Raw genomic sequence first — 13857 nt, 5'->3', positions numbered from 1 at the left:
TGGGCAGAGGAAACGTTTCAAGGACACCCTCAAAGCCTCCTTGATAACATTCCCACCGGAACCTGGGAGTCCCTGGCCAAAGACCGCCCTAAGTGGAGGAACAGCGTCCGGGAGAGCGCTGAGCACCTCGAGTCTCGTCGCCGAGAGCATGCAGAAAGCAAGCGCAGGTAGCGGAAGGAGCATGCGGCAAACCAGACTCCCCTCCCACCCTTTTCTTCAACCACTGTCTATCCCACCTGTTTCAGAGACTGTAATTCCCACATTGGACTGTTCAGTCACCTGAGAACTCACTTTGAGAGTGGAAGCAAGTCTTCCTCGATTCGAGGGACTGCCTATGATGATGATGTAGGAGTAGAGAACGTCCATTGCCTACAATGATCAGCGGTAAGTGCCTGTCAGTTTTGCCTTTGTCTTGCCTTGTTCTGCTGTTGTCCAAGTACTACAGCCTGCACGTATGGATTGAGCAGGCAATAACTGGTGAATGATGGATGGCTGGTGTAATATTACATGCAGTTAGGCTTTCCCAGCTCTCAGTTCCAATCTACCTCAATGGCAGTGTTTACAGCACAACCCGTTACTTGTCGGAGCCAACAGTTTCTCACAAAACAAATCTTTCCTTTCCCCTTTCCTGACAGCAGCGTCGTCAACTCTGGCTGCACGTGTTTCTGGAAGTTTCATCATGTGACCTCCTGCCTCCAACCTACCCCACCCACTCAGAGCCCTGTTTTTTCCCGCATTATAGATGTTTTTTATAACTAATAAACAAAAATATTCAAATAAAATGGGAGAACAAAAACCATTTTTTTAACGGAGTGACTCCCGACAATGACCAGAAGAAAGAAAGAAAGACTTGCATTTATATAGCGCCTTTCATAGCCACCTCAAAGCATTATTACAGCCAATTAAGTACTTTTGGAGTGTAGTCACTGTTGTAATGTGGGAAATGCAGCAGCCAATTTGCACACAGCAAGCTCCCACAAACAGCAATGTGATAATGGCCAGATAATCTGTTTTGAGGGATAAATATTGGCCAGGATAACTCCCTGCTCTTCTTCAAAATAGTACCATGGGATATTTTACATCCAGCTGAGAGAGCAGACAGGGTCTCAGTTTAATGTCTCATCTGAAAGACAGCACCTCTGACAGTGCAGCACTCCCTCAGCACTGCACTGGGAGTGTCAGCCTGGATTGTTATGCTCAAGTCTCTGGAGTGGGACTTGAACCCACAACCTTCTGAGTCAGAGGCGAGTGTGCTGCCCACTGAGCCACAGCTGCCACTACACTATATACTATAGAATTACAACTGTTGCCATGGCAGAGAGCAGGTGATTCAGAACAGACCACAAATCAAACCTGAGATGGTTCAGGAGATGTTCTGCCAATTCACCTAGCCATGAGTGTGATGCTACTCATGGTAAAGCAATTTGCCAATTGTTCGGGTTTTAATTTCCCCTTGGAGCATTTTACTTAATGCTTAAAGTCCCTTTGCTATCAAACCATTGTAAAGAAACAAGTTGATAACTGTGGTATAACAGGTGTAAGATTTGGATCACAGGTCACACACACATTACCCAAAGGGTTTCAGGAGTTGTACGGCGTTTATTACAGAGCTATAGCTAAAGCATAATCAGGTACTGCATGCGATTGAGATAGATATGGACAGGGAAGTGGAGCCGAGTCCATGATCGGATCAGCCGTGATCGTATTAAATGGCGGAGCAGGCCCGAGGGGCCATATGGCCTACTTCTGCTCCTATTTCTTATGTTCTTATGTTTAGATATAATAGACATACAATCGGTGACAGATGGGAGCGATCTACGTCTTGGAACGCAACGCAACGGACGTACGTTAAGGCAGAACGGTGGGCTCTGAAAAGATCCCGAGCTGGGGGGACGAGTTAGGCCAAAGCCAGAATGGGGGGTCTACCTCAAAGGTGTGAGCTTGACCAAGGTGTTAGGACATAGTCGATGTACTTACTGAGGCGTACGTAAAACAAAGGTCCTCCACCAACCTGTCCTCGCCGCACAGCACTGCCCCCTCAGCCATCAAGATCCACGGCGCGGCCCTGGACAACGTGGACCATTTCCCATACCTCAGGAGCCTCTTATCAACAAGAGCAGACATTGATGACAAAATCCAACACCGCCTCCGGTGCGCCAGTGCAGCCTTCGGCCGCCTGAGGAAAAGAGTGTTCGAAGACCAGGCCCTCAAATCTGCCACCAAGCTCATGATCTACAGGGCTGTAGTAATACCCGCCCTCCTGTATGGCTCAGAGACATGGACCATGTACAGTAGACACCTCAAGTAGCTGGAGAAATACCACCAACGATGTCTCCGCAAGATCCTACAAATCCCCTGGGAGGACAGGCGCACCAACATCAATGTCCTCATTCAGGCTAACATCCCCAGCATTGAAGCACTGATCACACTCGATCAGCTCCGTTGGCCAGGCCACATAATTCGCATGCCAGACACGAGACTCCCAAAGCAAGCGCTCTACTCGGAACTCCTTCACAGCAAACGAGCCCAAAGGCCACCCTCAAAGCCTCCCTAATAAAGTGCAACATCCCCACCGACACCTGGGAGTCCCTGGCCAAAGATCACCCTAAGTGGAGGAAGTGCATCCGGGAGGGCGCTGAGCACCTCGAGTCTCGTCACCGAGAGCATGCAGAAATCAAGCGCAGGCAGCGGAAGGAGCATGTGGCAAACCAGACTCTCCACCCTCCCTTACCCTCAACCACTGTCTGCCCCACCTGTGACAGGGACTGTGGCTCTCGTATTGGACTGTTCAGCCACCTAAGGACTCATTTTAAGAGTGGAAGCAAGTCTTCCTCGATTCCGAGGAACTGCCTATGATGATGAGGCCAAAGCCCGCAGGAGATCCACCATGAGGAAACTTTCTCCTCAGTCCGCCTGTTTCTCTCTCTCTCTCTCAGCTGCCCATTTTTAGACTTTATTTCGGTGGGCCTGTGGATCATTTTTTTATCCATTCAATTGTCCAATCACAGAGGAAAGGGTACCTATGAGGTTATTTTCTTATCTCTGTCTGAATGTCTTGTTGCCCTTTCATGAGACTGTTTGTTTATCTTTAAGGCTCCATGCTAAATCCCTTATCGCCATAGCTAGACCTTGAAGGTCTGTTTTTCTGTCTTGACTTTAGCTCTCTGTATCCACTGAGCTGCCACAAGAATTTATTTTATAAAATCGTTATTTCTTTTATAATTCACAATTTCTTCGGATTCTTGATTTCTTACAATTGCCATACAGCTTTCTGCAGAAAGGCAATTGTAATGTTTCTTAAAATTTATAACTTAAAATTAAACAACTTACTACAACAAAAACCTGGATTTATATAGCACCTTTAACATCAAAAAAACGTCCCAAGGCGCTTCACGGGAGGTGTGAGGAAAATGGAGGCCGAACCAATGAAGGAGAGATTAGAACAGGTTTCTTCAAAGAGATAGGCTCTAAAGAGGTTCCTGAAGGAGAAATGGGAGGTGGAAAGGTTTAGAGTGGGAATTCCGGAGTGTAGGCCTAGACAGGTGAAGGCCCGGCCGGCAATGTGGAGGACAGGGGAGGAGGGAGTGCACAGAAGCCTTTAGTCAGAAGAATTGAGAGTTTGTTGGGAGCGGGGTGGGAGGGCTGGAGGAGAACACAGAGATAGGGAGCATCAAGACCACGGAAGGATTTAAACACAAGGATGAGAAGTTAAAATCTTAAGCATTCGGAGTCTGGGAGTGGTAATGTATTTGCTTCATGGGTTCTTTGCTTAAGAATTCACAGCAGCACATTGCCATTAAGAACAAGTTGGTTTATTAGCAAAGGTTTAACAATCGCATTACACATTACCAGTTCATCCACTAGACTCACAACTGCATACCTCATCGTGGATGACCGAGACCCAATTGGCTGGGGTTTTATTGAGTCATGTGAACATCACGTGACTGGCTGAGCCACTCACAATGCAACAGCGCTACAAACCTGTGAGCATACTCACAAGGTGTATACATTACAGGGGTAGAGTTGCCAATCCTTCTGCAGTCTCCAGGAATTAAAGATTAATCTCAAGGCCAGTGCTATGGGCAACACCCAGGATAAAGATCATAGATTTTTTTTTAACGTCGTGGGTTTTTTTTCATTTTGTTTGAACACTTCCACTTAATAGTTATAAAAATATTGGCGATGGGGGGCTGTTCGACCAGGTGGAGCAGTTGGAGGCGGGAGGTCATGTGATGGAGGAATACATCCAACCAGAATTGGCAACCCAATCTAAACCGAAGTCTCGTCTGCTCTCTCCGGTGGACCTAAAAGATCCCATGGCACTATTTCGAAGAAGAGCAGGGGAGTTATCCCCGATGTCCTGGGGCCATTATTTATCTCTCAACCATCATCATCATAGGCAGTTCCTTGGAATCAAGGAAGACATGCTTCCACTCTTAGAATGAGTCCTTAGGTGGCTGAACAATCCAATGTGAGAGCCACAGTCCCTGTCACAGGTGGAACAGACAGTCATTGAGCATCACAAAAACAGATTATCTGGTCATTGTCATATTGCTGTTTGTTGGAGCTTGCTGTGCGCAAATTAGCTGCCGCGTTTCCCACATTACAACAGTGACTAGACTTCAAAAAGTACTTCATTGGCTGTAAAGCGCTTTGGGACGTCCGGTGGTCATGAAAGGCGCTATTTAAATGCAAGTCTTTCTTTCTTTCCGTATTGGTTGGCAAAGACAGGGGTGATGGGTGTGCAACACTTGATGCAGGACTGGCTAGAGGCAGCAGAGTTTTGGACGAGTTGAGGTTTATGGAGGGTAAACAGCAGAACGTTTGGCATCATAGCTGAAGAATGGCACTTTGAGTTATCGGAGGGTAGCCAGGGGATGTTCGTTATAAATCAGCGAATTTAGAGAAAAAATAATAGTTGATTACTTGACCCGTATTTGATGCAACTGGACAGTGGGGTCGATGTCGCGGACCGAGATCTCTGGCACAGGGAGGCATGTCCAATTTGCCCACCTTTCCGGTTTGCCAGGTGAACCCTCTCCAACCGGATCGCAGGTGTTTGGAGAGGTTGAACCGCGAACGCTGAGCCTGCATGGCGTTCCCGATCGGTTCGAATTTTTGCAGAGCAAGCAGCAGCGATATATTTCAGAGAGTTTAAATATTTAAACTGCCGCTTGGCATCTTCATTACCATCACACCATGAATAATGCACCACCCAAAGTGTTTTAAGTATCATCGGTATCTCAGCAAGTCATTTCTCCTTGAAGCCTGCGGTCGGTACCAGTGTAAAAACCTAGCAACATTACATTTTGAACAAAGTTACATAGAGGATACACTTTAGAGGATATGCTTTAGAGCATAAATCCGTAGTGTCAGCTGTGACTCAGTGGGTAGCACTCTCACCTCGGAGTCAGAAAGGTGTGGGTTCTATTACATATGTAGGCACCTTGTTGATAACTCCACGAGGCAGAGATATGGTACCCAAACAATGAAGACAGTGGTCCTTTATTTGCTGCTCCTAGAGTGAGGACACCAAGAGGTGAGCTCCCTTTTATACTGGGTTACCTGCAGTGTACAGGTGACCCTTAGGTCTCCAGCAGCAGCACCCTCTGGTGTACAAGTAAGGTGTGTACAGGGTGAAGGTACATTCAGTGTTACAGACATCATATAACAATACAAGCATGCATACATAACAAGTTCAATCTAGGCTGACACTCCCAGTGCAGTGCTGAGGGAGTGCCTCACTGTCGGAGGTGCCGTCTTTCGGATGAGACGTTAAACTGAGGCCCTGTCTGCTCTCTCAGGTGGATGTAAGAGATCCCATGGCACTATTTTGAACAAGAACAGGGGAGTTCTCCCCGGTGACTTGGCCAATATTTATCCCTCAATCAACATAACAAAAATACTGATTATCTGGTCATTATCACGTTGCTGTTTGTGGGAGCTTGCTGTGCGCAGATTGGCTGCTGCGTTTCCCACATTACAAGAGTGACTGCACTCCAAAAAGTACTTCATTGGCTGTAAAGCACTTTGAGACATCTGGTGGTCGTGAAAGGCGCTATGTAAATCCAAGACTATCTTAGAGCAAAGAATTTGAGGTTCCATTCCAAGAACAAAAATTAAATAGATGGAAATGCAGGTTGGAGATGGGATTACAATTGCAGCCCCAATTCTGCATCCCACACTTGTATCGAGAGAGCCTCCTTGGTCTTGGAACTCCCATCCTTATATATATATATATATTATATATGTGAATTAACGTGTTCGATAACTCGACTTATGGGGCCCAAGTTTCCACACGATAGAAAACGGGCGCCCCTCCGAGCTGGGCGCCCGTTTTTCGCGCCTAAAACGGCGCCTAAAAAAAAACTCGCGATTCTGGAGCGTTCTGCAGCTCCTTGTCTGCCTGGCGCGGCGCCCAGGGGGCGGAGCCTACACGCGCGCCGATTTTGTAAGTGGGAGGGGCGGGTACTATTTAACTTAGTTTTTTTCCTGCCGGCAACGCTGAGCGTGCGCGTTGGAGCGTTCGCGCATGCTCAGTGTGAAAAAAACATTGGCACTCGGCCATTTTTGTAGTTCTTTGTAGCTATTTAATTTTTGAACATTTTTTTAATAAAAGCACATTGCCATCAGCACTTGCAGTCTTCTCACTGTCTCCTCCCTCCCCCCCCCCCCCCCCCCCCGGCGGGAAGAACCGGCGCCTCCTACCCCCCCGTGGGAAGAACAGGCGCCTCCCTCCCCCCCCACGGGAAGAACGGGCGCCTCCCTCCCCTCCCCCCCCCCGCGGGAAGAACGGGCGCCTCAGGCTGACTGCAGAATTCTTTGTGCCTGAAGCACTTTCACACAGGTAGGAAGATGGTTTATTTAAGCTTTTCTTTGCTTATAAATGTTTATTCAGGTTGGATTTATTTGTATAATATTTGTAGAAGTATAAATAAGGATTTATTGTAGAAATTAATGAGTTCCCTTCCCCCCTCCCCCCTCCACCTCGTTCTGGACGCCTAATTTGTAACCTGCGCCTGATTTTTTAATGTGTAGAACAGGTTTTTTCAGTTCTACAAAAATCTTCACTTGCTCCATTCTACTTTAGTTTGGAGTACGTTTTCACTGTGGAAACTTTGAAATCAGGCGTCAGTGGCCGGACACGCCCCCTTTTGAAGAAAAAATTCTGTTCCAAAGTAGAACTGTTCTACCTGACTAGAACTGCAGAAAAAAAAATGTGGAGAATTGCGATTTCTAAGATAGTCCGTTCTCCACCAGTTGCTCCTAAAAATCAGGCGCAAATCATGTGGAAACTTGGGCCCATAATATCAAAAGCGGATAGAGGCGCACAAGGCTGGAAATTATTGGGCCGGAACTTGCGGTAAAATTAACGGTGAGGCTCACGGCATTCACCGTTATTTATGCGCAAATAGGACAGCACCTTCAGGCCAGTGCAGATGCGCAGATAAACGTGAAAATCCAGAAGTTTCTGCTGGGATGCTCCGCCCTGCCGTAAACTGCGCGAAATTGGCACCTCGTCACCTGGCTCTCTATTTAAATGTGCTGAACACCATGAAGTTGCTGTACTGATGTCGTAGATACGGACTAAACTCGCCACAATGAGTTATGGCTTGTCCATTTCAGTCTATGCACCCTTTTAACACCGTGATAAGTCTTAATTACTTCCAAACTACCACTCTGGCACTGAATATTAATTTTTTACAAGTGTGGAGTCTCATTCCTTCAGTTTTTTAATTGCTGTTGGAGATTTTTTTTTAAATTTAAATTATTTTTGTTTTACTTTTTCCTTCTCTTTTATCTCTCTCTCTCTTAATCCAATCTTTCTTTCCTCCTCTTTATTTTGCTTTCTGTGCCTGATTTGAGATTGAATTCAATATTCTAAGTGACACTTCCTGGTTTAGACTCTGCGCTGCTTATTCACAATACTTCAATCTGGTTGGTTGAGGAGGCACACACAGGCCCCAGATCCCTGGTAGAGCATCCCTGGGATCTCTCACTTATAGAAACCTCCAGTGCAAAAGATCATCGAAATTAAATGGTCACGGGCAATTTTCCCTGTCCAGAGTTCCCACGCACCCCGCTTGCCGGCTTTTCAGTGTAAAAACTACGCAGGCACGGTATTTTGACTGGCCCATGTAGCCCCTTAAAGGGGCCACACAGGATCAAAGAAATTACAGGGAACAGTGATCAAGGGCAAGTCCAAGGTATGGTAGGTTCCATTCAGTAGCCACTCACAGTAAATTCTGGGCCATTGACAATGATGTTATCATGTGACACTTAGACTATCTGCACCAAGTTCCTCTCTCTGCTAATTAAAACCGCAGGAGGGGAGCTTGATACAAGTGCATTAAACTCTCATATGGAACCATTGCCGGCTCCCGGTCATGCCATGGTACTGAGCCACGCAGGCCAACAAAGTCACGGCTTTGGTCCTTGTCTATGTTGGGTAAGCTGACCGGCAATTGGCTTTAGCTACATTGAGCCAGGGAGCCAAAAGTTCAGCCACGGTTTCTGTAATGTGTGCACCTGAGAGCATGCTCACAGCCTTGTAGAGCTGTTACATTGTGAGTGGCTTAGCCAGTCACGTGATGTTCACAAGACTCAATAAAACCTCAGTCACAGTTGGGTTTAGGTCATCCATGATGAGATATGTAGTTGTGAGCCTGGTGGATGAACTGGTAATGTGTAGTGTGATTGTCAAACCTTTGTTAATAAACCAACTAGCTCTTAATAGCAATAGCTATAGATTCTTAAGCAAAATACCCATGAAGCAAATACATTACAGTTTTCACTGCCGATAGCTGCCCATGACGGACGGTGTGTGGATATCGGGTGAAGACACAACTGGACCAGACTATGACCCTCGCTATGGTTAATAGCCTGACTGCTGACACCCATTGTCTTGACTTGTGCAGAATTGTCATTTGTGGGAAGTTCGAGAACTGATGCGGTGTCCCCTGATCTAGACAGCGTAATTCAGCACCGTCAGGAGAGGGGCAAGGGAAGGGGGTGGGAGGGGGCATTGGAAAGGGATCGAATAAAAGTTTTGGAGTAGGTGAAAGTGCCTTTCTTGAGAAAACAAATATGTGCATTATTTCAAAGTTGGCATCATTCTGCTTGTGTATGAATGGTAGAATATGAATAAATATTGTGTGTCGCTCACTGAAGACACTTCATCTGTGATCTGAAGGAAAGAATGCAGCATTAAAATGTAAATACGATGGCAAGGAGTGCGGAGAATGGATGTCTGGGGAGCGAGTGAAGGTGTAAGAGAGAAGCACGAGTGTGGAAGCTAAATATCCACAGACTGCCAGTCACCTCAGCCTCGGTCGGGTCTGTTGCCAGTTTCCATGGAGTGGTGGGTTTGAGCAAAGCCCGCCCCCACAGTTTTATTTTGTGGATGAAAAGCATGCAGTTTGGTACAGAGGGCAGCAACAGGGAGAAAGATCCATTGGTAATCAAAAGATTGAGACAGTGTTCCACTGTGGCCAGGATGTAGAACTATTCTGAGTGTGTCTGTGTGTGTGTGTGCATGTCTGTGTGCCTATGCATCTATGTGAGTGAGTGAGTGAGTCAGTGTGAGAGTGAGTGAGTGCGTGCGTGAGTCTGTGCGTGTGTGTGTGAGTGTGCATGTGTCTGAGAGTGTGTGTGTGTGTGTGCGAGTGTGTGCATGTGCCTGTGTCTATGGTTGTGTGTGCCTGTGTGTGTGTGTGTGTGTGTGTGCGTGTGTGTGAGTCTGTGCGTGTGCGAGTCTGTGCGTGTGCGAGTCTGTGTTCCTGTGCATCTGTGTGAGTGAGTGTGTGAGTGTATGTCTGTGAGTTTGTGCGTGTGTCTGTGCCTATGTATGTGTGTGCGTGTGCATGTCTGTGTGTGAGTCTGTGTGTGTGTGAAAGTCTGTGCATGTGCGAGTCTGTGCATGTGCGAGTCTGTGCATGTGCTTGTGTATGTGCGTGTGTGTGTGTGCGAGTGTGTGCCTATGTCTGGTGCCTGTGCATGTGCCTGTGTGCGTGTGTCTGTGTTCCTGCTGCATTGTCCTCAGTGTTTCAGGGGGCACAAGCGATCAGCCAGAGGGCCCCATGCTTCTGCTGGTGGCCAGATGCACGCAAATAGTATCGATGCATTTAAGGGGAGGCAAGACAAGCCTATGAAGGAGAAGGAAATAGAGGGTGATGCTGATAGATTTAGATGAGGAAAGACGGGAGGAGGCTCGAGTGGAGCATAAAAGCCGGCATGGACTGGTTGGACCGAGCGGCGTGTTTCTGTGCCATATATCTGATGTAATTCTATGTATGTCAATATAAAACTCAGCTGAAGTGATCTCCTCTGTCTCTGCAGGAAGCAAACTGCAAGAATCACAAAGTGAATCGGGTGGTGGTGCTGGGGAACACAAAGCGGTTGCTCACTACAGGCGTCTCCAGGTGGAACACCAGGCAGATCGCTCTGTGGGATCAGGTCAGTACAATCAAACCAGGCCTAACAGGACCTCCCCGGCCTTTAAGGTAAGGTTAGGTCTGGAAATCCAAGCAGGGTTGAAGCTATATTTTCTGTGTGATACCGTTGTTTGAAATGACGGAGGGCGTCAAAAACTAAATGCACTGCTCAGGGCCAGATTCAAGGCCTGATAAGCCTGGGGTAAACTGACCCAAATGGGCCGATAGTTATGTTTATTCATGTTCATTACATTACATGTATGATTCTGATTCTGAGTATAAAAACATAGGCCAGTATATTCAACAATGAAAGCATATCAAGTTGGTATATATTCTGGTTCTGGTAACATTGCAATACTAGATTCCTATACATATATGCAAACTTCTCTCAATAACATGTGAAATAAAACAGGCTAGTTGACCTATTTATTTGGTGGGCCTGTGTTCTTTGTTGGGCCTGGGGCAGCAGCCCCATCCGCCCCGGGGTTAATCCGTCCTTGGCACTGCAGTGAGGTCAAGGAGCAACAGGATCGGGGTTGCCAACTCTGGTTGGGCCTATTCCTGGAGGTTCTGTCACGTGACCTCCTACCTCCAACCGCCCCACCCCCACTCTCCCGCCATTGGTCGCCCGACACGTCCATCCTTGTGGTGCCCCCGCCTTCATTCGCCAATCGGAAAGTGAATAGACTCTTCCGTTACCTCATTGGGTAATTCAGACAGCCAATGTCCAATATTTTTATAACTCGTAAACAGAAAGTGTTCAAAGAAATGTTTTAAAATGTTGGTTGTGGGATAAATATTGGCCAAGTCACCGGGGAGCTCTTGTTCGGAATCTTTTACGACCAGTTAAGAGAGCAGATGGCACCTCTGACAGTGCAGCGCTCCCTCAGCACTGCAGTGAAGTGTCAGCCTAGATTCGTGTGCTCAAGTCTCTGGAGTGGGACCCAAACCCACAACCTTCTGACGCAGAGGCGAGGGTGCTGCCCACTAAGCCATTGACTGGCACCTATCTCAGCTAGCAGTGACAGTGGCGGATGCAGGATTTGCTTCCTCATCAACGGGCTTGAGAGGCATTCCCACTCCTGGCTGCTATCCAGTGAGCTCTGCTATAATCCACGGCAACGTGGACCACTTTCCATACCTCGGGAGCCTACTATCAGCAAGGGCAGACATCGACGACGAGGTCCAACACCACCTCCAGTGCGCCAGCGCAGCCTTCGGTCGCCTGAGGAAGAGAGTGTTTGAAGATCAGGCCCTCAAAACTGGCACCAAGCTCATGGTCTACAGGGCTGTACTGATACCCGCCCTCTTTTATGGCTCAGAGACGTGGACCATATACAGTAGACACCACAAATCGCTGGAAGAATACCACCAACAATGTCTCCACAAGATCCTGCAAATCTACTGGGAGGATAGACGCACCAATGTCAGTGTTCTCAATCAGGTCAACATCCCTGGCATCGAAGCATTGACCACACTTGACCAGCTCCGTTGGGCGGGCCGCATTGTTCGCATGCCCGACACGAGACTCCTAAAGCAAGCGCTCTACTCCGAACTCCTACATGGCAGGCGATCCCCAGGTGGGCAGAGGAAACGTTTCAAGGACACCCACAAAAGCTCCTTGATAAAGTGCAACATCCCCACCGACACCTGGGAGTCCCCGGCCAAAGACCGCCCAAAGTGGAGGAAGAGCATCCAGGAGGGCGCTGAGCACCTCGAGTCTCGTCGTCAAGAGCATGCAGAAACCAAGCGCAGGCAGCGGAAGGAGCATGTGGCAAACCAGTCCCACCCACCCTTTCCTTCAATGACTGCCCCACCTGTGACAGAGACTGTAATTCCCGTATTGGACTGTTCAGTCACCTGAGAACTCACTTTTAGAGTGGAAGTAAGTCTTCCTCGATTTCGAGGGACTGCCTATGATGATGTGTGCTTGCGGATGCTGGGTGAGGACAGGTTCAACTGCGATGCCTCCCTACAGTTGAATAGCTTGTTTACGCCACACTATCTCGGCTCAAAGGGTGAAGAATGAAGAGCCAGTCGATGACTTACGTTGCCCGTGAAACTGTAGCCCAGCATGAATTAGTGACTTAAAAAGAGAGGGCATTTGGAAAAGCATGTGCACACAGCAACTTTTGTACACATTCCCCTGTAACTTTGCTTGTATTAGAATTCGGTACAGCTTGTACAAAAAGTGCACTGAGCGATTAAACACTGAATAAAAAAGGATTGTGCGTCTGACCTCCCAAAGATTAGGGAGACCTGGAACAGATGATTAGACTCCGGCACCAAGCAGGGCAAAGATTAATGTACAACGGCTTATCACATTCACACTATCTTCCTAAGCTTTCTGTTTTAATGAATTGCTAACTCATTGGGCTCAATTTTCCCCAACGCTTTTTTTTGGCGTACTTGAAGAGTTACGCCCGATTTTTTGGGGCCCAAGTTTGCCAAAAAAATGTTCTAAGTTTCCCTGTTGGATTTCTTCATTTTGGCGTGGCCTAACCTGTCCTTTAGCTTTGGGGGTGGAGCCTTGATAAGCGCCAAAAAGATCGGGTTGCCATGGTAACTAGGGACACAATATTCTTTCATATTCTCTCTCTCTCTCTCTCTGGAGTAACTCAGCTGGCCAAACTTGCCTAAATGGCCAGAATTGGCACGGGTGGTTGGTCACGCCCCCTTTGGCTGATAAAAAAACAAACCTAAAAAAATCATAACTAACTGAGTTACCCTGGTGCAACTTGATTGGGGAAACTTTTTTTTTAAACTTAGGCCATAAAAAGCAGCCTGCTCCAAAAAGACGCCGCAAATCACTGGCGAAAATTGAGCCCATTATCCTGTGGACTATTGTTCAAAACATAATTACACGAATGTTCCCTCCACAGCCATTATAATTTGCCATTTGTCCAGATGCCTAACAGCTTATTATTTGTTTATTATTCATTTATTAATGAGGTTTATCGGGGGTGTGGTAGTGTCATGGTTATGTTACCAGACGAGTAATCCAGAGGCTTGGATTAATGATCCAGAGAACGCAAGTGACGTCGGATTATCGAAAAAACCCCAAATTAAATTAAAGGCTCTTTATCTGAATGCACGGAGCATTTGTAAGAAGATAGATGAACTAGTGGCACAAATAGAGATAAATGGGTTTGATCTAATAGCCATTACAGAGACGTGGTTGCAAGGTGACCAAGGTTGGGAACTAAATGTTCCAAGGTACTTGACGCCTCAAAGTCAGGCAGAATGGTAAAGGAGGGGGCGGTGGTAGCCCTGATAATAAAGGATGCCTTCTGTTGCCTAGCCCCAAGCTCGGGAAATCTCTGTCTAAACCTCGCCGCCTCTCTACCTGTCTTTCCTCCTTCAAGACGCTCCTTAAAACCTACCTCTTTGACCAAGCTTTTGGTCACCTGCCCTAATTTCTCCT

The 13857-nt window shown here is 47.2% G+C and overlaps 1 protein-coding gene across 2 annotated transcripts in view; it reads left to right on the top strand.

Annotated features, from left to right (window-relative positions):
- coro2ba (coronin, actin binding protein, 2Ba) overlaps positions 1–13857 on the top strand; it is a 241822-nt gene that overhangs the window by 201357 nt on the left and 26608 nt on the right. For both annotated transcript variants that reach the window (XM_070858511.1, XM_070858512.1), the window contains exon 6: positions 10339–10455. In XM_070858511.1, the coding sequence (XP_070714612.1) occupies positions 10339–10455 (117 nt within the window). The remainder of the gene's footprint in view (positions 1–10338; positions 10456–13857) is intronic.

The sequence above is a fragment of the Pristiophorus japonicus genome, chromosome 17 (assembly GCF_044704955.1).
Source record: "Pristiophorus japonicus isolate sPriJap1 chromosome 17, sPriJap1.hap1, whole genome shotgun sequence".
NCBI lineage: Eukaryota > Metazoa > Chordata > Chondrichthyes > Pristiophoridae > Pristiophorus > Pristiophorus japonicus.
Note: the sequence above shows the minus strand (reverse complement) of the source record. Positions and strands in the feature narration are given on the sequence as shown.